Below are 22,066 nucleotides of genomic sequence, written 5' to 3' on the forward strand. Positions count from 1 at the left end.
AGGGTACCATGCCACTTACGGAGATGGAATAACCAGAGGGCAAGTGGAAGAGGGTAATGCTATTTATTATCGTGCTCGAAATGTGACATTGCCTTCCCCCCTGAGGCTCTGGTACTTGTACAGAGTTAATTTCTCCAGTGACCCAAGTATTTCTTTTGACTATTTGATCAGATCATCCGTTCTTTGAGACAGTTTCACCTTCCATCTGCCTCTGTTGATTCCCAAAAACTACTTGTGGTCCCACATAAATATGTAGATACCTTTTGCAGTTTCAGTTTCATCACTATGGTCTTTATAAATAGACTCCAATTCTGAGAGAAAAATCACAGAAATGAGAGTCATAAGGAAAAAAAGTAATAGTACAGTACTAAGAAACAGAAAGCACTGTTAGCTATTTTTTTTTTCACCGATGTGTGAAGGGATAAAGGGAACTAACCCTGTTAGCACACCTGCTGTGTGCTGTTCACTATATGCATATTGTCTCATTTCCTTCTCCTGGTTATTCTTTGCAGGGAATGTTAGACTCTTTCCTACAGGGGAACAAACCAAGGTCCACGTAGCTTTTCAGTTTGAGAACTGGGATTGTTACCCAGACCCAGTAGTTCTGAAGAGCTCTGCTTCCCCTCCACCCACCAGAGAGAACCAGCACCAGAGGTGGCTCCCGACAGTATGGTGGCCGCAGCCCTGTGGAAGAGGGCTGGGGGATTTGTTTTCAAGCTGCACTGTATATGCACAAACATATTCTGTATGTACTTAGGTAATTTGGGGGAAAGCTAAAAGAATTTATGAGGAGGCTCAAGTTCCTGCACATTTGTAAGCTATTCCTTGATGCTTCCTTGATATGGGACTGACTAGAATAGAACAAAATAAGCTGATTAATAGGTGATTTTTAATTTCCACTATTTGCCTAAACTATTGCTGTTTTTCTTTATCCCAATGAAATGTCACAATAAAAGTGTAGAGAATTTTCTACAGCATCTTACTATGCTGATGGACAGTGACTGTAATGCAGTTTGTGGGGGGGACTTGGTGAAGGGGGTAGCCTAGTAAACATAATGTTACTCATGTAATTGTAGATTAATGATACCAAAATAAAAATAATTAAAAAAAGTGTAGAGAATTTATTACAATTTTAACATAGTGGAAAGTAGAACAAATGGAGAAAAGAACCTAAGGAAGGGAAGAATAATCAAACAGTTCAAGTAAACTTGAAAATTTCCTTAACTCTGACAGAAATATATGCAATAGGTAAGAGTCCAAATCCCCTTTGACACTTACAGCTGGAATCTGGAAAGTTAAAGGAGCACATTAAGAAGGAAACCTTAGAGCAGCAGTGGCCTGAGAGGTAAGAGATTCAAGTCCTTCCCCACCCAACCCCATTCTGCTGGCAGTTCTGGCTCCTTCCTGCTTCATTCATTCAAACATACTTACTGAGATCCTATAGCATTATTCTAGGTGTTAGAGATTTGGCAGTGAAAAGGATAACCAAAATTCCTGTTGCATAGAGCTTAAAGTTTAGAAGAGGAAACATAATGAACAGGTAGACAAATTACATATGTATTTGATATATATGTAATAGTTATATATGTGTGTTATACATATAATGTATGTGTATAGATAGATAGATAGATACAGATGTTTTTGATAGTGGTGTCAGAGTGCCTGGTGAGGGCACAGCAGTATATTCTAGACAGAGTGCTGGTCAGGGAATGCCTCTGAAAAGCATCCTGGGGTGTCATTGGACCTTTGGGGGCTCAATCTCCTTATAGATAAAATGTGAGCATTGCTCGATCACTAAACAGTTGCAAAATTCTGTGCTTTCTTTGAGGGACACACTTTTGAGTCAAATAATCTTTAATATCTATCAGTTATGGTCTTTGTTGTCCATTGATCACAAAATGTATTAAGAATGTTCATTGATTCCCAAGGTTAATTCCATTTTACATTTGGGGAATTTAAACTGAGATTTTAAATGCCTCCCCAAAGGTTGCATAATAGTAAAAGAAGGATTAGAGATCTCACTTCCTGCCATTCTCAGTCTGAAATTCCTCCATACTATGCAATATAATAAGTGGAATTGAAATGTCACAGCAGTTCAAAGTACAGTAAAGATGTGTAAGCTATGATAGCCTAAAATATTTACAAATAAGAGGTTGGATAAGTATATCCCATTGTGCTTATTTATAGCAAGCAAGTAAGCTATGTGGTACGCTTTAAACTAGTAAAATAGCAAATGCCCCTCAAGAAAATCTATAATTTTAATCAAAAGTTTGTTTCAGTCATTGAAATTCTGTTATTGCTGCTTACAAACATTAAAGTCAATCAAAACATCAGTAGCCTTCCAAGATCAATATTTTTAATATGTTTGCATTGCAGTACTGCAGATTTTTGGCTAATGGATTGCACCCATATTGATTTCCATGGGAAATGTGAGTCTGATACTGAAATAATTAAAAAAAACACAGGGATTATTGGTTTGGAATTTTGAAGGAGATAGGAGTATAAAAATTGGTTATTGACTAAATTGCATGGGGTGAGTGAACCTTAGGCACTTGCAATAAACTTGTAGCACCCAGTCGTTACTGAGTACTACCTTAGTCCCTTAAACTGAAAATCAGTCAATACCCTATTATAACAATGCAAATATGGTGAAATAATGTATGAGGCATGTAAGAATCACATTTTATCAGAACAGATATACTTAAGTATATGAAGGGGCATATTGAAAATGTCTACTGAAACACAGCGACTAATTTTGACTTTGAGATTCCTGCTGAAGATAGTTTGAGTAGCATTTCTTAGAGTGATATGCTCTGCAAAATAAAAGTAAAAGGAAGCATACAATTATTCTGTGAACAATAATGAAAGTGCAAACACTACAACATGTCAAATGACAGATTCTGTTATTTTGATTCAGAGCAAAATTACAATTGTTACTCTGTTCTCAAAGCATTGGAATAATGTATGCAAGCATTAGATTAGATGCACACACATTTGCCACAATATGAGTCTAATGTACATTACATTTCTCTTATTTTTTATCCTTTCATTAGGAGGCCCATATTTTCAACTAGAAAGTTTACTGTGTGTTCATTTGGTTATCAGTATAACTTTATGAATTCTCTCAGAGGCAATCTAGTGTTTTAGAGACAGAAAACATTTTATAATGTCTCAATATAAATTCAGGCCAATATAATAGTACTTAGAAGTAGCAATTACATAATTGTTGTCTATTTTTATTTACTCAATTTTTTTAAATGTGTTATTTATGTATTATGGAAATATTTATTTGCTTTGGGAGGAACATGAGATTAACAGATAAAACTAAAAATTAGCAATCGAAACCATTGACTTTTGTTCACATCTCTGTAAGTCTAGCCAGTATTTTCCTTTGATAATAAGTTGACCTCACCTTATACATAGAAAATTGATCATGATTTCTTCTACTGAATGAGATGTTAACACTCATGTAATAGCATGATGAGTCCATTTCATTGTACACTAATCTTTAATCACTATTTTTGCCGATTTCTTTCATCTAATTTTTTTTACTAATTCAGTAGATAAAATCTTTTTCTTCCTATTCTACTTGAAATTTATACTTGAGTATGACTCTTCTTAAACATTCTGTGTCTCTCCCATCAGTTTAGCTGCTAGGACATTCTGTTTGATGGATCCAGCCTTCAGAATGACTCATGAGACATGAAGCTTCATTGTTATTTAATGTTACGTATGTCATACCTGAACATAACCAAGTTGTACAGTAAAGATATTTATGTAGAAGCTGTATAAATATTCATACAGTTTTTGCTAAATCATTCAATGGCTTTCTACTACAAGGTATTATTAGAAAAGTATACATGATCTTAAAAATGATAGGATTCTAATTCCCTAGTCTGCTATTTCCACATTTTCATACATAATTGTTCTTCCTATTGTTTAGGTGTATCTAAGAATTCCCACTGGAACTTGTGACACTTATCATTGTCAGAGAATGTTATTTCCTCAGCAGATAGAATTTGTGTAATCCCCAGTTAGAATTTCCAGTTGTCTAGCTAGTCAAGGAGCTGGGCATGATGAAAATGGGAAATTGTCATCTCTCAGGAATCCAGCAGAGCGAACACCTAGTTCTGCAAGGCTCCCAGCTCATCCTACACCCACATGTGCCTCTTTTCCAAGCTCATCTAGGCTTTCCATCTAGATCTCTAGTACAGTTTCTACTCAGGATAGTTACCATCTGACAACCCTGGTAGCCTGGAAGAAGTCAAATGATTTGTGTTTTGGTCCAGAACATCCCTAGTGTTTTTACTTTAAGCACAAGCCAACTGAAGGTAGTATCTGAGAACAGGGCTAAAGCTCCAGAGGACAGATTTTCTATTTAATTTATTCATGGACCCTGGACATTTGACAAAATCTGGTGCATTCAGTAGACAGCACTCAAATTAAAAGAGATCATACTGAGGATGTCAGAAGACAGAGGGGAGAGAGGATTCCAAAGAGCTGCTCCTAGTGCAAACTTCTTATGTTAATGGGCTAGTGAATACCCATGTCAAAAGTTCATACCACAGTATGAACAAGATGATTTGATTTTAATTTCCAGACAAAACAGACTTTCTGTATTCTAGGTCATGCTCATAAAAACTTATTCTAGAATCAAACTATTCAGAGAGTCCATACCAAGTCTTACCTATAAACAGCTAGAAAATATAGAGGTCTTTATTCATTAACAAAATATTATACAAGCATGCTGCTCAGAGAGTGTGCAAGATACTGGTTAAAAGCACAGACTCAGGAGCCACACAGTCTGCATTCATATCCTTTCTCTGCCACTGTCTATCTCAGTGACCTTGGACAAGATCCCTAACCACTCTCTGCTTCCATTCCTCCACTTATGAAATGAGGACAATTGAATTTTCCACATAGAGTATTGTGAGGATTAAATACATGTGATGCATTTATTACTTGATTCTGTATACCGCCTGTTCTGATGTCTATGCTGTTAGGAGCAGAAATGAAAGACTTTAATCTCCAGTAGTTTTCTCCATAAAATCCCATCTCCTGGAATCTGGGAGAGGAACTCTATCTTCTCTCTGCCACCACCCCTCACCACCCACCCCCACCCATGGCAGCCTGTACCACCCCTACCACAGTGTGTGTTACTGAATAATACCTCTTACTTGTCTCTCCCACCGTCATTAAACTATATTGGATAAAGACAAGAGCTGTGTCTCTTTTCATCGTTATTTCTTCAATATCTAGCATATAGTTTGTGCTCTATCAAGAATTATTAGATCAGTGTTGAGTAGAATATAATAAAAGAAGTATCACAAATATTAGAATATTCATCCATAGACTTTTGCTTTAACTATGTTTTCATCCTGGTTTCAGCAGAAACTGACTGCAGTGAATGATTGATTTCAACTTCTTTGCACTGGCCTATGCCTAGAATGTTCTGCCCTTAGACAGCCACAGGCTCACCCCCTCATCTCCTTCCAGTCTTTATTCAAATATCACTTTCTCAGTGATTCCTATCCTGACTACTTCATTTAAAATCACATCTCTAACCTTCTCTGTTCTGTTTTTTCTGTAACATTTTATGATAGCCCAACCCTTAATGAATCTGAGTGATTTGTTATGTTTATGATTTGCTTTAGCCTCCCCTGCCCCCCACTGGACTGTAAGCTTTGTTAGTTTTGTTCAGATACATCTCCAGGGTCTGGAACAGTGCCTGGCACAAAGGAGGCAGGCACTTTAAAACTATCTGGTGAATTAATTATTAAGTTCAGCTCACTGAGAGTGCCAATTTGGAAATAAGTGAAAGCAAAATTACTATTCAGGAATAACCAACAGACAGAAACTAGAAACCTTGAGTTCCATGTCTAGATGAATCTTATATGGTTTTGACTGTGCTGAATGTACATATTTCACTTCCCTGAGCTCTTTAACCCATCCTCCAAATTCTGAAAATCATCCTTACCAAAATATTCCTCCAAGGATTACTCCAAGGAATGTATTGCAAGTTATTTTACAAATATAATACATCTGAGTATAGTCAATGATTCTGTTAACATCTTTCTACGTTGACAGACAATAATCTCACTAGAGGGGGTGAGGATTTAATAATATGAGTAACTGTTGAAACGTTGTACATTTGAAACCAACATGAGATTGTATATCAATGATACTTCAGTTTTTTTAAAAACTAGGAATAATTCATAAAATAATAATATGTGTTTCATTATTTCTTTGAAGTAGTATGAAATCCTACTGATTAGAGGCATTTTGTTTAATGCTTAAACCTAACAAATAATTTCTTCAAATATGTGAATATGAACTTTCATAGAACATGAATGCAGAATCTCTGCAAGGTTTTAAGTAAGAGTAATTAAAATATCTGTATAAAAATGTGTTTCACTCTACCAGCTTAGTAGGGGTTTTATTTCAATTTTTAAAAGTGGGTTTTTTTTATCATGGTGCAGCATAAAATGCTACATTGTGCCAATATCAGCAGGGAAAATGTGGTGTACTTAAGTGGTAAAAAACAATGTGATTTATAAATTAATTGCCTGCATTATTTTTTATTAAAAAAATATTTCATTAAGATAAAACTTTCACAGGGTGGTAGTTTGAATTCATTATGAAAGCATCACACAAACACAAAATTGAACAACAAAATTATATAGGGAGGTAGAAAGGAACTGTATATGAGGCACGTATTAAAAAATATAAAGGCTCCATGTCACATGAAGTGAGATTTTCATTCAGGTTGCTGCTTGTAGGATTAGTTTGCTACTTAAATAATTGTGTCATAAAATGATTTAAGTAAGCTTATGATAATAAGAAGGAAAATTTAAAAGATTTAAGAAAGTAAGTGATTAGTTAGATGGGCAAGAAAGCCAGATACTATATACCAATACAAGGTAACTCTCAGTGTTTGTAAATATATATATATATATATATATAAAGTTTTAAAACCCAAAGGGAAGGGCAAACAATTGAGAGAACCGGTAGTTATTATGACAAATGAGAGATGGAGCAATCTCATAAGATTTGAAAGAGAACAGGTATGAAGATGAAGAAGAACTAAATAAATGTAAAAATAGAGAGATTGGTTATCCTTTTTCTCAGTAGGGCAAGAACATCCAGACAAACTTGTCTTTTTAAATTAGAAGGTAACATTAGGAGAGGAGAACTGAGTGCATAGCCAGCACTATAGTATTTTTGATTCACATTTTCCCACCAAAAAAAAAAGATTTCTGTGCTCTTACCACTGCATTTCCTATATTAGACACTCTATGACAGGTTGTAAAATGTGAATATTACTTAGAATGAGTAACATTGAACTAATAACACCCTCATCCATGCAACAATATTATTAAGCAGCATATTTTGCTCTTAATAAAATAACAATTGGAAGGAAATAAAGGTTCATAAATTTAATAAGGAGAAAGGGAAAATGATTATAAGGGAGATGTTGATACAAGTAATAGAGAAATTTGAAAGGGGTAATTCTATCCAATTGTAAGATCCAACATGACATGCAGGGATTGAGGTGAGAGAAGTCCATTAAGCTGAGCTTGGAAAAATGGGTAGGATTTGAAGATTCACAGAAGGGAAGAAGAATATTCCAATTAGGATTGTCAACCTGAGCAAAGACTCAAGAATATAAAATATGTTACATATACATTAAGAATAGCAAGAAGGGAGTTTGGTAGATGCATCATGAATGTAAATGGAGAATAAAGTAAATGAATAGGAATGAGTTGTCAGAGAACATTAAAGGATAGACTGAGGGAGGGTTGTTTGTGTATGTGTATGTGAGGGTGGGTCTGTGTTTGCTTAAGTACTGTGGATCAAAGGTTTTTGAGGGAGGAAATAAACTATAAAAACTGTACTTCAAAAATATTTATCTAACAGCTGTGAATAAGATATATTGAGAGGAAAGGCTGAAGATAGGGAAAGTACAGTTCAAAGGTCATTATTATAGTCCTGCAAAAGGAAATGATGCCTAAATGCTCGTCATGACAGTGGAAGTGAAGAAAGGGGATAGAATTCAAAGACAGACAGAGAAACCATGTGACAGTCATCTTAAGTTTCCTCTTCAAATAGGTCAGTTAGTTAGTGGAATCACTGAAAGAATGGGGCACAGGACTGGGAAGTTTTAATAGAGGTTCAGGAAGGATTTCATGCATGGAGATGCCTACAAGTCAAGATATTGGAGAGGTAGACCAAGAACAGCCTTAGAGCACTAGGCACTGAAGAGGTTGATGGAGAAGAAGGCATAGAAATGGAGACTTGAAATTAAACTCCTTGCATTCAAACTTTATAAGTTACTTCAGGATTCAGATCATTTTTCCCTCTTCTAAGATTACTAAACCTTTAGGATACTTTCCTCTGGAAGCAAATTATTGGTTTTGCAAAACAAAATTATCCCAGAGCAACAATAGGGAGGATATAGATTGAAAGATGGTTAAATGGGAATAATCTGATTTTGATAGGAAATGTGTGGGGTAAATACAAGATGAGGTCTTGGCAATTACTTCTCACTGAATACCACAATGATTACATTCCAACTATGTCCATTTAGTAATAAATGCTACCAATTGTAATCTGTGCATTACTACAAAATATCCTTCTGATATGTGTGCAACTACTTTCTGACTCCATGACACTCCAACTTTTCCTTTCTTAGGGTGTTGCACATAACTTTGTTTATTTACTGTTCACACATAGCTTAGTGTCTTCTTACCCCTAGGAGATGAACAAATTGAAGGGAAAACAGTTTTGAAACACACCCTCTAACATTCATCATTTTTTAATGATCATTTTGAAGCTTAAAGAAAAAAAAACAGGAAATCAAGAAAAAGAAGGCTGTTACATAGGCCTTTGGGAGACATTGTTCTCTAGAAGGCCAAAACACTTCCAGGTAATGCTCAAAAGTCTTCATAACATTATGCAAAGGCCAGGTTCATACCAGTTTTAGTGTTCTGGTGATCTATTTCTACATAACAAACCATCCAAAAACATAGTGGTTTAAAAAACAGTTTATTAGTGTCTTTCATGTTTCAGTAGGTTGACTGAGCTCAGCTGAGAGGTTCTTGCCTGGGTTCTCTCATTGAGTTATAGTCAAATTCTGATTGAGGCTGGAGTCATGTGAAAGGTCACTGAGCTGGACATCCAGAGTGGCTCATTCACATGGCTGGCAGTTGATGCTGATTATTAGCTAGTTAATTTAGCTGGGGCTGTCTACTGGAGCACTGTACATGGCCTCTCCATGTATCTTGGGCTTCATCGAGCATGTGCTGATTCTAAGAGGGAGCATCCGAAGAGCATGTAGGTACTGAAAGAGTTCCAGACAGTAGCTGAAAAACTTAGGACCTAGCCTCAAAACTCAGGCAGCATCACCTCCAGCATATTCTGTGTTTGCAAAGATTCATGAGGCCGGCCCACTTTCAGGGGGAGGAGACTATACAGGATATTAATAATGCTATACAGGCGTGGCTCACGGTGGGGGATGGACAGAGGTAGGGGAGAGGAAGTACCTGTCTCTGGGGACTAACTACCACCTACAGCAAAATAATAGAGCAGGATTATCGGGAAGATAGACCAGTGTCCAGTAGGTATGAGTATTACTGAATTTTTTATGGGGGAGTTGATGGTCCTCATGTACTCTCTTCCTGAAGACATTGCCAGTGTTTCATTGTATCCTGATCATAGATTCTAGATCTCTTTTCCTAGTTCCATTTCTTTAAGTATCCTCAGATCCTGTGTCAGTAGACCTGAATTCTCTAAAGGTGTGTAGGCATGGTAACATGAAACAGTTCTCATACTTTATTTCCTTCTTATCCCTTTGCCTGTGGTCCTTTCACAAAACTGAACATAGTTGAGGTACCAGTTTATCTTCAGAGTTCATTCAGCTAGCTTTATTGAACACTGCTTGTCAAAGGGGTCACAAAGAAGCACGAGTCAGCTTCTACTCCTGAAGTACAAAGAAACAAAAAGGAGAAAAAAGCCTTTATTGTAAGTTAAGGTAAAGATTAGCTGCTCTAACAAAGAGACCCCTGATATAGAGAGGGAATAGAAATTTATTTTCTCACACATATTAGTCCAAGGTGGGCATTTCAGGTGGGCAGGTAGCTCCACCCCACACAGCCAGGTGGAGGGTCCAAGTTTCTTTCTATCCTATTTGGTTGCCACCACCGAGGTATATTGTCATCTGCAAGGTCACAGCAAGTTCCAGGTGCATCAGTATTCTGGAGCACAGGAAGAGGGGGATAAGATTATGAAGGAGCCACATGTACTTCTTTAAGGCACTGGCCAGATATGGCACAAATCAATCCCACACTTTTGCATTGGAAAGGACATTGTCAAACGGACACACATAACTGAAAGGAGGGATGAGAAATGTGTTGGGCAACCATGTGCTTGGCTGTAATTGTTTTAGCAAAGGTTTTCATGAACAGTCAGCAGTCTCCACAACAGCATGTAAATAAATCATTACCAAGCAATGTGATAAGTGTTGCACTAGAAAAACATCCAAAGTGCGATGAATGCACAGGAGGGAATTACTTAGCTTAGCTTGAGTGTTTAGGGACAGTTTTCATGGGAAGCAAATTTTGAACTATTTCCAGAAGTAATGACTAGAAAAAATACAGGACATGCTATGCAGAAAAATATCTTATGCTCAGGTACAGAATACAGAACTGTGTGATGGGTTCAAGGAAGGACAAAAATTTAGTATGGCTGAAAACAATGAGCATGTTGCAGGCAATGAGGTCCATAAGATAAAGGAGGCTTCTGCTGAGAAGTAGCTTGGATGTTATCCTCTAGGGATAGTGGGGAGCTATCAGAAGTTTGTATGTTTGGGGCTAGCATGATGGGATTGGTGGTAGTAACCTGGGACTAGATGGGGAGAAGAGAATAAACCAGAGGAGGCCAGGTAAGAATATATTTAGGGGGGAACGTGATGAAAATTAGATCAAAGTGGTCATCATAGAGATGAGAGAGAAGGCCATAAATAGCTAGGCAACAGAGACAACTTACTTGCTGCTCAGATGAGAAGGTTGAAAATAGAGATGAGTGCTTCTACTTTTGCAAGGTAGATGTTGGTGATATATTTAACCAATAGAAGCCCAAGGGGAGAAAACAAGTCTCCTGGAGCAAGATTTTTTTAATTTGTTTTTGGACGTAAAGAATTTGGGTTATGTACTGATACCTACATTTCTAATCCATTTCTGTGTGCTTGAGGGTTAAAAAAAAAAAGAGCAGAGGGTGATCCTAAGGACTGGCTTGATTCCAAATAAGTATCTTTATTTTTTAATTAGGTGAGCAGACATCTGGGATAATGCTGTGTCTTAGCAATATGGGGAACCAATTTGGCCTAGTCTAGTCTGTGACAGTAAGACTTACAAGGATTCATCACCCCTTTTACAATGCCAGAGTAAAACATGGCATTTTGGGTTTTGACACAATATTCATTCACTTATGTTCAGCCACTCCACACCTGTCATGTGCTAGGTTCTTTACCAGCAGATGCAAAAGGCACAAATCTAAAACACAGACCCAGTCCTTGCTCTCAAAAAAGCTATGGCCTGACAAATGTAGAGTTAGCTATTTCTACTTGGTGAGGGTGGAAGTACATATAGGGCATATGGGTGAAGGCACTGGAAATAGTTTTCCAAATTCCAGCAAAGACAAAGGCAAAAGAATCCACCTGAGACCAAACACCATCCAGTATTCTTGAGCAGTAGAGGATGAGGTTGGAGTGAAAAAACATAAGCTGGAGAGAGAAGCAGGACTCAGATTATGGAAAAAAGAACTTGGAAAGACCATAATATGGTTAGATTTGCATTTTCGATGAACATTCTAGCTGTGATATGGGAAATGTACTGGAGGATAACAGGATAAGTCTAAAGCAGAACTGGTCAGAGTCTGATGACCTGCATGGGGCAGTGGAGATGGAGAAAATATTCTGATGTGAGAAGACTCAGCAGGACCCGAACTGCAAGGTGATAGAATGGAAATCATCAAAATTGGTGCCCAGCATTTTGGTTTGGGCAACTGTATGGATGTTCTATGACTAACAGAGAAAATGAGGAGAGGAAGGGAAGCATGTCTAGGGAGGAATGATGAGTTGGTTTGACATACCAAGTCTGTGGTATCTACGAGACTTCCAAAAGAAATGAATAGTAAGCTACTAGATGTATCAGGAGAAAGCTCAAGAGATAGAGATTTGCTGGCAGTAGGATAGATGAAGCCACGTAGGAGGACGTGTTCAGTGAGAAGAACAGCTTACGGTGGCTGTGCAACAAAGCCCTTGAGGAGCGACAGAGAAGGAGCCACCAGAGAACTAAGGGAAAACACGGGAGAAAAGCGAGCCGGGGGCAAGGGGGGTTGCCGAGCCAAAATGGTAGCATGAGTAGAGCAGCAGAAATCTCCTCCCAAAACCATATATATTTTTGAAAATTCAACAAATACAACTATCCCTAAAAGAGAAACCAGAAGGTATAGGACAACAGCCAGGCTACATCTACACCTGCGAAAACCCAGTGCCTCGCAAAGGGGGTAAGATACAAGCCATGGCCTGGGGAACCCGAGCACCCCTCACCCCAGCTCCCGGCAGGAGGAAAGAAGTCGGAGCAGGGAGGGAGAGGGAGCCCAGGACTGCAAAATACCCAGCCCCAGCCATCCTCACTGGGAGCACAGACACACAGTGCGTGGGATGCTGGATACTAGAAATGGGACAGTAAGACCTGTGAGCGGGTGCACACAGCCGGCACCCCTGGGACAAAAAAAAGCAAGTGCTTTTTGAAAGACTTAAAGGGACAGGGACCCCACAGCTGGGTGGAAACATCCCGGGACACTTAGCCCAACAGCTGGGAATCCTGGGGAACTCCGGGCGCCCTAACCCCCTGGGCAGCAGTGCAGCTCAGAGGCCCCTCACAGCGATAAACAGCCTCCCACCCATTTCCCCTCCAACGCCACTCCACCATAGTGGAGCAGCAGCCTGAGGCAGCAAGGCAGAGCTTCTTTCACAGCAGCTGGGCAAGAATTAGAAACCCGGTCTGCACGTAGCTGACCAGCACAAGCCACTAGAGGTCGCTGTTCTCCCAGGAGAGGAAGGCCACAAACCAGCAAGAAGGGACGTTCTCCCAGCCAACACACGCTCCACCTTCCCGCAACTACATCTGTCGCCATGAAAAGGCAGAAGAATCTGATACAGACCAGACTAACCCACACATCCTCCCCTGAGAGGGAATCTGAGGTGATAGACCTAACCAATCTCCCTGAAAAAGAATTCAAAATAAAGGTCATAACCATGCTGATGGAGCTTCAAAGAAATAAAAGAGCTAAGGGATGACACCTGGAGGGAGATTACAGAAATGAAACAATCTCTGGAAGGATTCATAAGCAGAATGGATAAGATGCAAGAGGCTATTGATGGAATAGAAACCAGAGAACAGGAACGCATAGAAGCTGATGCACAGAGACAAAAGGATCTCCAGGAATGAATCAATATTAAGAGAACTGTGTGACCAACCCAAGTGGAACAATATTAGCATTATAGGGGTACCAGAAGAAGAGAGAGAAAAAGGGATAGAAAGTGTTTTTGAAGAAATAATTGCTGAAAACTTCCCCAAACTGGGGGGGAAATAATCATTCAGACCACGGAAGTACACAGAACTCCCAACAGAAGGGACCCAAGAAGGACAACACCAAGACACATAATAATTAAAATGGCAAAGACCAAGGACAAGGACAGAGTTTTAAAGGCAGCTACAGAGAGGAAAAAGGTCACCTACAAAGGAAAACCCATCAGGCTATGATCAGACTTCTCAACAGAAACCTTACAGGCCAGAAGACAATGGCATGATATATTTAATGCAATGAAACAGAAGGGCCTTGAACCAAGAATACTGTATCTAGCATGATTATCATCTAAATATGAAGGAGGGATTAAACAATTCCCAGACAAGCAAAAGTTGAGGGAATTTACCTCCCACAAAACACCTCTACAGGGTATTTTAGAGGGACTGCTCTAGATGGGAGCACTTCTAAGGCTAAACAGATGTCACCAGAGAAAATAAAATTACAGCAAAGAAAGCAGAACAACCAAATACTAACTAAAGGCAAAAAATAAAATCAACTACCCACAAAAGCAGTTAAAGGAAACACAAAAGAGCACAGAATAAAACAATGAACATATAAAGAATGGAGGAGGAGGAATAAGAAGGGAGAGAAATAAAGAATCACCAGACAGTGTCTATAACAGCTCAATAAGCAAGTTAAGTTAGGCAGTAAGATACTAAAGAAACTAACCTTGAACCTTTGGTAACCACAAATCTAAAGCCTGCAATGGCAATAAGTACATATCTTTCAATAATCACTCTAAATGTAAATGGACTGAATGCACCAATCAAAAGACACAGAATAATAAAATGGATAAAAAAACAAGACCCATCTATATGCTGCTTACAGGAGACTCACCTCAAACCCAAGGACATGCACAGACTAAAAGTCAAGGGATGGAAAAATATATTCCATGCAAACAACAGGGAGAAAAAAGCAGGTGTTGCAGTACTAGTATCAGACAAAATAGACTTCAAGACAAAGAAAGCAACAAGAGATAAAGAAGGACACTACATAATGATAAAGGGCTCAGTCCAACAAGAGGATATAACCATTATAAATACATATGCACCCAACACAGGAGCACCAGCATATGTGAAACAAATACTGACAGAACTAAAGGAGGAAATAGAATGCAATGCATTCATTTTAGGAGACTTCAACACACTACTCACTCCAAAGGATAGATCCAGCAGACAGAAAATAAGTAAGGACACAGAGCCACTGAACAGCACACTATAACAGATGGACCTAATAGACATCTGCAGAACTCTACACCCAAAAGCAACAGGATACACATTCTTCTCAAGTGCACATGGAACATTCTGCAGAATAGACCACATACTCGGCCACAAAAAGATCCTCAGTAAATTCCAAAAGATTGAAATTCTACCAACCAACTTTTCAAACCACAGAGGTATAAAACTAGAAATAAGTTGTACAAAGAAAGCAAAAGGCTCACAAACACATGGAAGCATAACAACATGCTCCTAAATAGTCAATGGATCAATGACCAAATTAAAATGGAGATGCAGCAATATATAGAAACAAATGACAACAACAACACAAAGCCCCAACTTCTGTGGGACACAGTGAAAGCAGTCTTAAGAGGAAAGTATTTAGCTATCCAGGCATATTTAAAGAAGGAAGAACAATCCCAAATGAATAGTCTAACGTCACAATTATCGAAATTGAAAGAAGAAGAACAAATGAGGTCTAAAGTCAGCAGAAGGAGGGACATAATAAAGATCAGAGAAGAAATAAATTAAATTGAGAAGAATAAAACAATAGAAAAAAATCAGTGAAACCAAGAGCTGGTTCTGTGAGAAAATAAACAAAATAGACAAGCCTCTAGCCAGACTTATTAAGAGAAAAAGAGAATCAACACACATCAACAGAATCAGAAATGAGAAGCAAAAATTATGATGTACCCCATAGAAATACAAAGAATTATTAGAGAATACTATGAAAACCTATATGCTAACAAGCTGGAAAACCTAGAAGAAGTAGACAACGTCTTAGAAAAATACAACCTTCCAAGACTGACCAAGAAGAAACACAAAATCTAAACAAACCAATTACCAGGAAAGAAATTGAAGCAGTAATCAAAAAACTACCCAGGAATAAAACCCCCCGGGCCAGATGGATTTACCTCGGAATTTTATGAGGCATACAGAGAAGACATAATACCCATTCTCCTTAAAGTTTTCCCAAAAATAGAAGAGGAAGGAATACTCCCAAACTCATTCTATGAAGCCAACATTACCCTAATACCAAAACCAGGCAAAGACCCCACTAAAAGAGAAAATTACAGACCAATATCTCTGATGAATGTAGATACAAAAATACTCAACAAAATAGTAGGAAACCAAATTCAAAAGTACATCAAAAGGATCATACACCATGACCAAGTGAGATTCATCCCAGGGATGCAAGGATGGTACAACATTCGAAAATCCATCAACATCATCCACCACATAAACAAAAAGAAAGACATAAACCACATGATCATCTCCATAGATGCTGAAAAAGCATTCGACAAAATTCAACATCCATTCATGATAAAAACTCTCAGCAAAATGGGTATAGAGGGCAAGTACCTCAACATAATAAAGGCCATATATGATAAACCCACAGCCAACATCATACTGAACAGCGAGAAGCTGAAAGCTTTTCCTCTGAGATCGGGAACAAGACAGGGATGCCCACTCTCCCTACTGTTATTCAACATAGTACTGGAGGTCCTACCCATGGCAATTAGACAAAACAAAGAAATACAACCAATCAAAATTGGTAAAGAAGAAGTTAAACTGTCACTACTTGCAGATGACATGATACTGTACATAAAAAACCCTAAAGACTCCACTCCAAAACTACTAGAACTGATATCGGAATACAGCAAAGTTATAGGATACAAAATTAACACACAGGAATCTGTGGCTTTCCTATACACTAACAATAAACTAATAGAAAGAGAAATCAGGAAAACAATTCCATTCACAATTGCATCACAAATAATAAAATACCTAGGAATAAACCTAACCAAGGAAGTGAAAGACCTATACCCTGAAAACTATAAGACACTCTTAAGAGAAATTAAAGAGGACACTAACAAATGGAAACTCATCCCATGCTCTTGGCTAGGAAGCATTAATATCGTCAAAATGACCATCCTGCCCAAAGCAATATACAGATTTGATGCAATCCCTATCAAATTACCAACAACATTCTTCAATGAACTGAAACAAATAGTTCAAAATTCATATGGAAACACCAAAGACCCAGAATAGCCAAAGCAATCCTGAGAAGGAAGAATGAAGTGGGGGAGATCTCACTCCCCAACTTCAAGCTCTACTATAAAGCCACAGAAATCAAGACAATTTGGTATTGGCACAAGAACAGAGCCACAGACCAGTGGAACATAATCAAGACTGCAGACATTAACCCAAACATATATGGTCAATTAATATACGAAAAAGGAGCCATACAGTGGGGAAATGACAGTCTCTTCAACAGATGGTGCTGGCAAAACTGGACAGCTACATGTAAGAGAATGAAACTGGATCACTGTCTAACCCCATACACAAAAGTAAATTTGAAATGGATCAAAGACCTCAATGTAAGTCATGAAACCATAAAACTCTTAGAAAAAAACATAGGCAAAAATCTCTTGGACATAAACATGAGCGACTTCTTCACAAACGTATCTCCCTGGGAAAGGCAAACAAAAGCAAAAATGAACAAGTGGGACTACATCAAGCTGAAAAGCTTCTGCACAGCAAAGGACACCATCAATAGAACAAAAAGGTTCCCTACAGTATGGGAGAATATATTCATAAATGATAGATCCAAAAAAGGGTTGACATCAAAAATATATAAAGAGCTCATCCACTTCAACAAACAAAAAGCAAATAACCCAATTAAAAAATGGGCAGAGGAGCTGAACAGACTGTTCTCAAGAGAAGAAATTCAGATGGCCAACAGACACATGAAAAGAAGCTCCACTTCACTTGTCATCAGAGAAATGCAAATTAAAACCACAATGAGATATCATCTCACACCAGTAAGGATGGCCACCATCCAAAAGACAAACAACAACAAATGTTGGCGAGGTTGTGGAGAAAGGGGAACCCTCCTACACTGCTGGTGGGAATGTAAATTAGTTCAACCATTGTGGAAAGCAGTATGGAGGTTCCTCAAAAAACTCAAAATAGACATACCGTTTGACCTAGGAATTCCACTTCTAGGACTTTACCCTAAGAATGCAGGAGCCCAGTTTGAAAAAGACATATGCACCCCTATGTTTATCGCAGCACTATTTACAATAGCCAAGAAATGGAAGCAACCTAAATGTCCATGAGTAGATGAATGGATAAAGAAGAGGTGATACATATATACAATGGAATATTATTCAGCCATAAGAAGAAAACAAATCCTACCATTTGCAACAACATGGATGGAGCTAGAGGGTATTATGTTCAGTGAAGTAAGCCAGGCTGAGAAAGACAAGTACCAAATGATTTCACTCATATGTGGAGTATAAGAATAAAGAAAAATTGAAGGACCAAAACAGCAGCAGAATCACAGAACCCAAGAATGGACTAACAGTTACCAAAGGGAAAGGTACTAGGGAGGATGGTTGGGAAGGGAGGGGTAAGGGCAGCGGGAAAAAAAGGGGGGCATTACGATTAGCATGTATAATTAGCATGTGGGGGGGCATGGGGAGGGCTGTGCAACGCAGTGAAGACAAGTAGTGATTCTACAGCATCTTACTACGCTGATGGACAGTGACTCTAATGGGGTTGGGGGGGGGGACTTGGTGAAGGGTGGAGCCTAGTAAACATAATGTTCTTCATGTAATTGTAGATGAATGATAACAAAATTAAAAAATTAAAATTAAATTTAAAAAAAGTAAGCCCAGGAAAGAGAATGCTCTGAGCCAGAGCGGTGATCAGCAGTGCCACAGGCTATTAAAGCTCTAAAGGATACTGAAAAAGTCAGTGTTACCATTTTAATCATTGCTAATCTACAAAAAGAAAAAAACCTCATTTAAGTTTGTGTTTACTGGATAAGGAGAAAGGTTGAACATATTTTTATGTAATTATTGTCCATTTATATTTATCTTATAAAAAGGTCTTTCTGTTGAATTTTTGTCATTTCCTTATTGATTGGTAGTACTTTATAAAGGATGGATAGAAATCCTTATTATATTTGTTATATTTTTGCCCAGTTTGCCTTTTATCTTTCTGATTTGCTTCTGGAATTTTTCTTTTTTTCCTTACGGGAGTTTTACATTTTTATGGAGCCAAAAATATCAACCATTTTTTTCTTTAGTTTCTGGTCTTGCTGCCATGCCTCAAGTCCCCCCACAATTACACATGCATTCTCTTGTACTTTCTTTTAGTGCCTTTATGATCTTTTTAAATGTTTAAATCACAACATCTGGAGCATTGTCAAGGATTACAGAGTACAATGGCTGAGCAATGCTGAGGGTCCAGTGTCGCTGATGGTCATTTGTGTATAGGGCCAGTGATCTCTTAGCCAGCAAGAAGCCAGTCCAAAGGACTCATCTAACATAGGAGTTTTCCAGGCAAGTGCAATTCATGGACAATGGAACAAAGCATTTTAGGAAAACATATCACCTGTTGGACCATAGACTCTAAACAGTTAGGGAGGGAAGTGAAAACAGAGAGAGGCTACTAGAGAAAAAGGAGAGCAAATGGGCTGGAATTCCTGTAAGATTTTTTTAAGGTTGAAAAGGGGGATTATTTGATTAAGATGGTTAGAAAGATAGCATGTTGGGGTCAAATTAGGGGAAAAGAAATTTATTATTGCAGAAGAGTGCTACAGTGACCAGAGTTAAACATGAAGAATGAGAGACACCTTCATTTTGTCTTTAAGGGATTCATTCCCAACTGCTAAAGAATAAAAAGTCAGTTAATTAGAAATCAGTAGCAATGTCTGGATCAGAACCATTGGGCCTCTTGCTTCTGATGAAGTATTCATAATTGGAGGGTTTTGATATGTTAAAGCAACTGATAGGTATGTAAAGCACTTAGCTAAGTGCCTACCACATATTAATGGTCAATGCATTATAGCAATTTTTATGATATTAGAGGGAAGTGATTTATTTATATGTTTTAACATTGCTGTTTGTTTAGTGCTCCTTTAAAGTTTAAGGTTTAGAACTTAAACGACCCTGGTCCAGTATAAAAATGAACAGCAGCTTCAGAGTGGGCTTGTTTCTGGAATCCCCAAGAAGGTTGGAAATGCATCTGAGAAGCAATTAGAGCCCATATTCAAGCCTGGGGAAAGGGGAAAAAAGGCAAAGAAGGAAAGAAGAAATGAGAAAGAAGTTAAAACATTTTAGATAGAAACAAATGCTAGTTAGTTCTCTTTCCTCTCGCCTTGACACATTTCCTCATTAAGATTGCTGTGTCACTCCCCCAGAGATCAGAAGTAAATCCTAGGTAAGCCCAAGAATCTGCATTTTTAAAAAGTACCCTGGTTAGTCTTCAGTGTACATGCTGACAGTTGAGAACCACTGACTTCAGCTTGTAGGACCTGCAGGGGTTTTTTTCAGTATTTTGTGGAAATGATGTAATGAAAAGGATAAAGATTTATGGGTATTGGTAAGTTTTTTAATTTTTGTTCTCAATCTGAAAAACAGCAGAAACAAAGTGACTGCACAAAAAATGTACACAAGTAAATGGAGGAATTGAAGATTAACTCTTCTCTGAGTCTTTCCTTCTTTTCTTCACCCAATTAAAATAATTACTTGATATTCATCTTGTCTTAATTTTAAAAAACTAAACTGCTGCTCAAGTTCATGTTCATTTTTAGAAATTAAAAAAGAACAAACAATACAAATACAAGGCTGCTCTATAATCAGCATCTTTCTCTAGGGAAACTCAAAATTAATGAGAAAACTAATCAGTACTATTTAGTATAGAACATTGCTAATAGGAAATATTATAAATATAAGATAAAATTATTGAAGTCAATGAGAAAATAAACATTTCAAAGCCACACAACCTGAGACTTACTTTTAGTGTCCACTCAATGAATCAGTTCACAGAAATATAACTCTTTAGTTGCTATTTACATAATTTTTTCCTGTCATTTTCAGTTAGAAAGTGTAGAAGTAATGATTCTCACTATGACACTCCAATGTATAACAACATTGCAAGAAATATAAATGCTGCAAACTGGATTTGTTAAGATAATATAGTTAAATATTATGAGAATTCTAACATTTAACCATTCTGTAATCTATGTTCATTGGTTTTCAAATTTTACCTTATGTGCTTGTTGCAAAATATATATATTTTTTGTAAGTGATACAAACCCCCTGTGCTAGGTAGGCACTACCAAAAGTTCCAAATAGGAAATAAAAAGAGCACCTTTTCTCCAAAGAATAATGAATGATAGGACTTGGTGATGAGATCTCCAAACAGCAGGTTCAAATAACAGTAATTCAGTCATACTCACTTTTATAGCCATGGTTTTTTTAGAACTACTATTTGTCTGAATCTTGCCTAAAATTATACTGACAGTAGTGAAACCTATTTGTGTGTGCAGATACAGCTGCACTTCATTGATTCATTTCTTCACTTAATAAATATTTACTGATGATATGCTACATGCTTCAAACAGGAGATGAGTGGCAAATGAGACAAATGAAGAAGATGATAACAGCAGCTAACGTGTCTTGCGTGCTCCCTCTGTGAAGTATTTATGTGAATTAATCCTCTCAATAACTGTATGAGGCAGATGCTATTTCTAGTCCATTTTGCAGGTGAAGAAACAGGTTTTGAGAGGTCTCACAGGTAATAAATAGGGCAATCCGAATTCAAACACTACACATCTGAATCCAAAGGCCAGATTTTTAATAAATTGTCAAATATATTCCTTTTCCCCATGGAACATATACTCTGGCAACCTATTTATTTAACAAACATTTATTATCTGTTATGTACCACATGGAGTCCTAGTCCCCAGGGGTACAGTACAGACCAACAAGGTCACTTCTGTCCTGGCTCGCATCTTCCAAATCTTCCCAGGGTTAAAAAAACAGGAAGAAAATGTAAATGTCCTAATGCAAGTAATAGACATACTTAATTAGTTACATTTACAAGAATTACAAAACTATTAAGTACAACACATTGATAATAATAAACACTGTATATTCAGATATTCAGAAAGGGCAGTGTTCTTTTTATACTTAAAAGGAGTTCATTTTCATCTGCAGTTAAAACTGTGTATCTTACTTTTAAAAAACTTTTTGTTTAATCAAAACTTATTCAATAACTTTCCATTGCTAAAAAGGGAAAATTTGTATCTGAAACTGAGAATGTTTCATGAGTGAGAAGCCCTGTGTCACTTGAGGTAAAATTTCATCCAAATTTCAGAATAATTCATAATTTCAGTGCCAAAT

The 22,066-nt window shown here is 37.6% G+C and overlaps 1 protein-coding gene across 14 annotated transcripts in view; it reads left to right on the forward strand.

Moving 5' to 3' along the window:
* The window catches only part of ARB2A (ARB2 cotranscriptional regulator A), a 465,105-nt gene that overhangs the window by 378,544 nt on the left and 64,495 nt on the right, over window positions 1–22,066 (forward strand). For 7 of the 14 annotated variants that reach the window (XM_073234034.1, XM_073234024.1, XM_073233975.1 and 4 more), the window contains one exon: window positions 513–18,258. The exons of the other annotated variants lie outside the window; for them this stretch is intronic. In XM_073234034.1, coding sequence (XP_073090135.1) covers window positions 513–757 — 245 coding nt within the window. In that variant the 3' untranslated portion in view covers window positions 758–18,258. Of the gene's footprint in view, window positions 1–512; window positions 18,259–22,066 lie in introns of those variants that run through there. 14 annotated transcript variants of the gene reach the window in all.

This window comes from Manis javanica, chromosome 1, assembly GCF_040802235.1.
Source record: "Manis javanica isolate MJ-LG chromosome 1, MJ_LKY, whole genome shotgun sequence".
Lineage (NCBI taxonomy): Eukaryota > Metazoa > Chordata > Mammalia > Pholidota > Manidae > Manis > Manis javanica.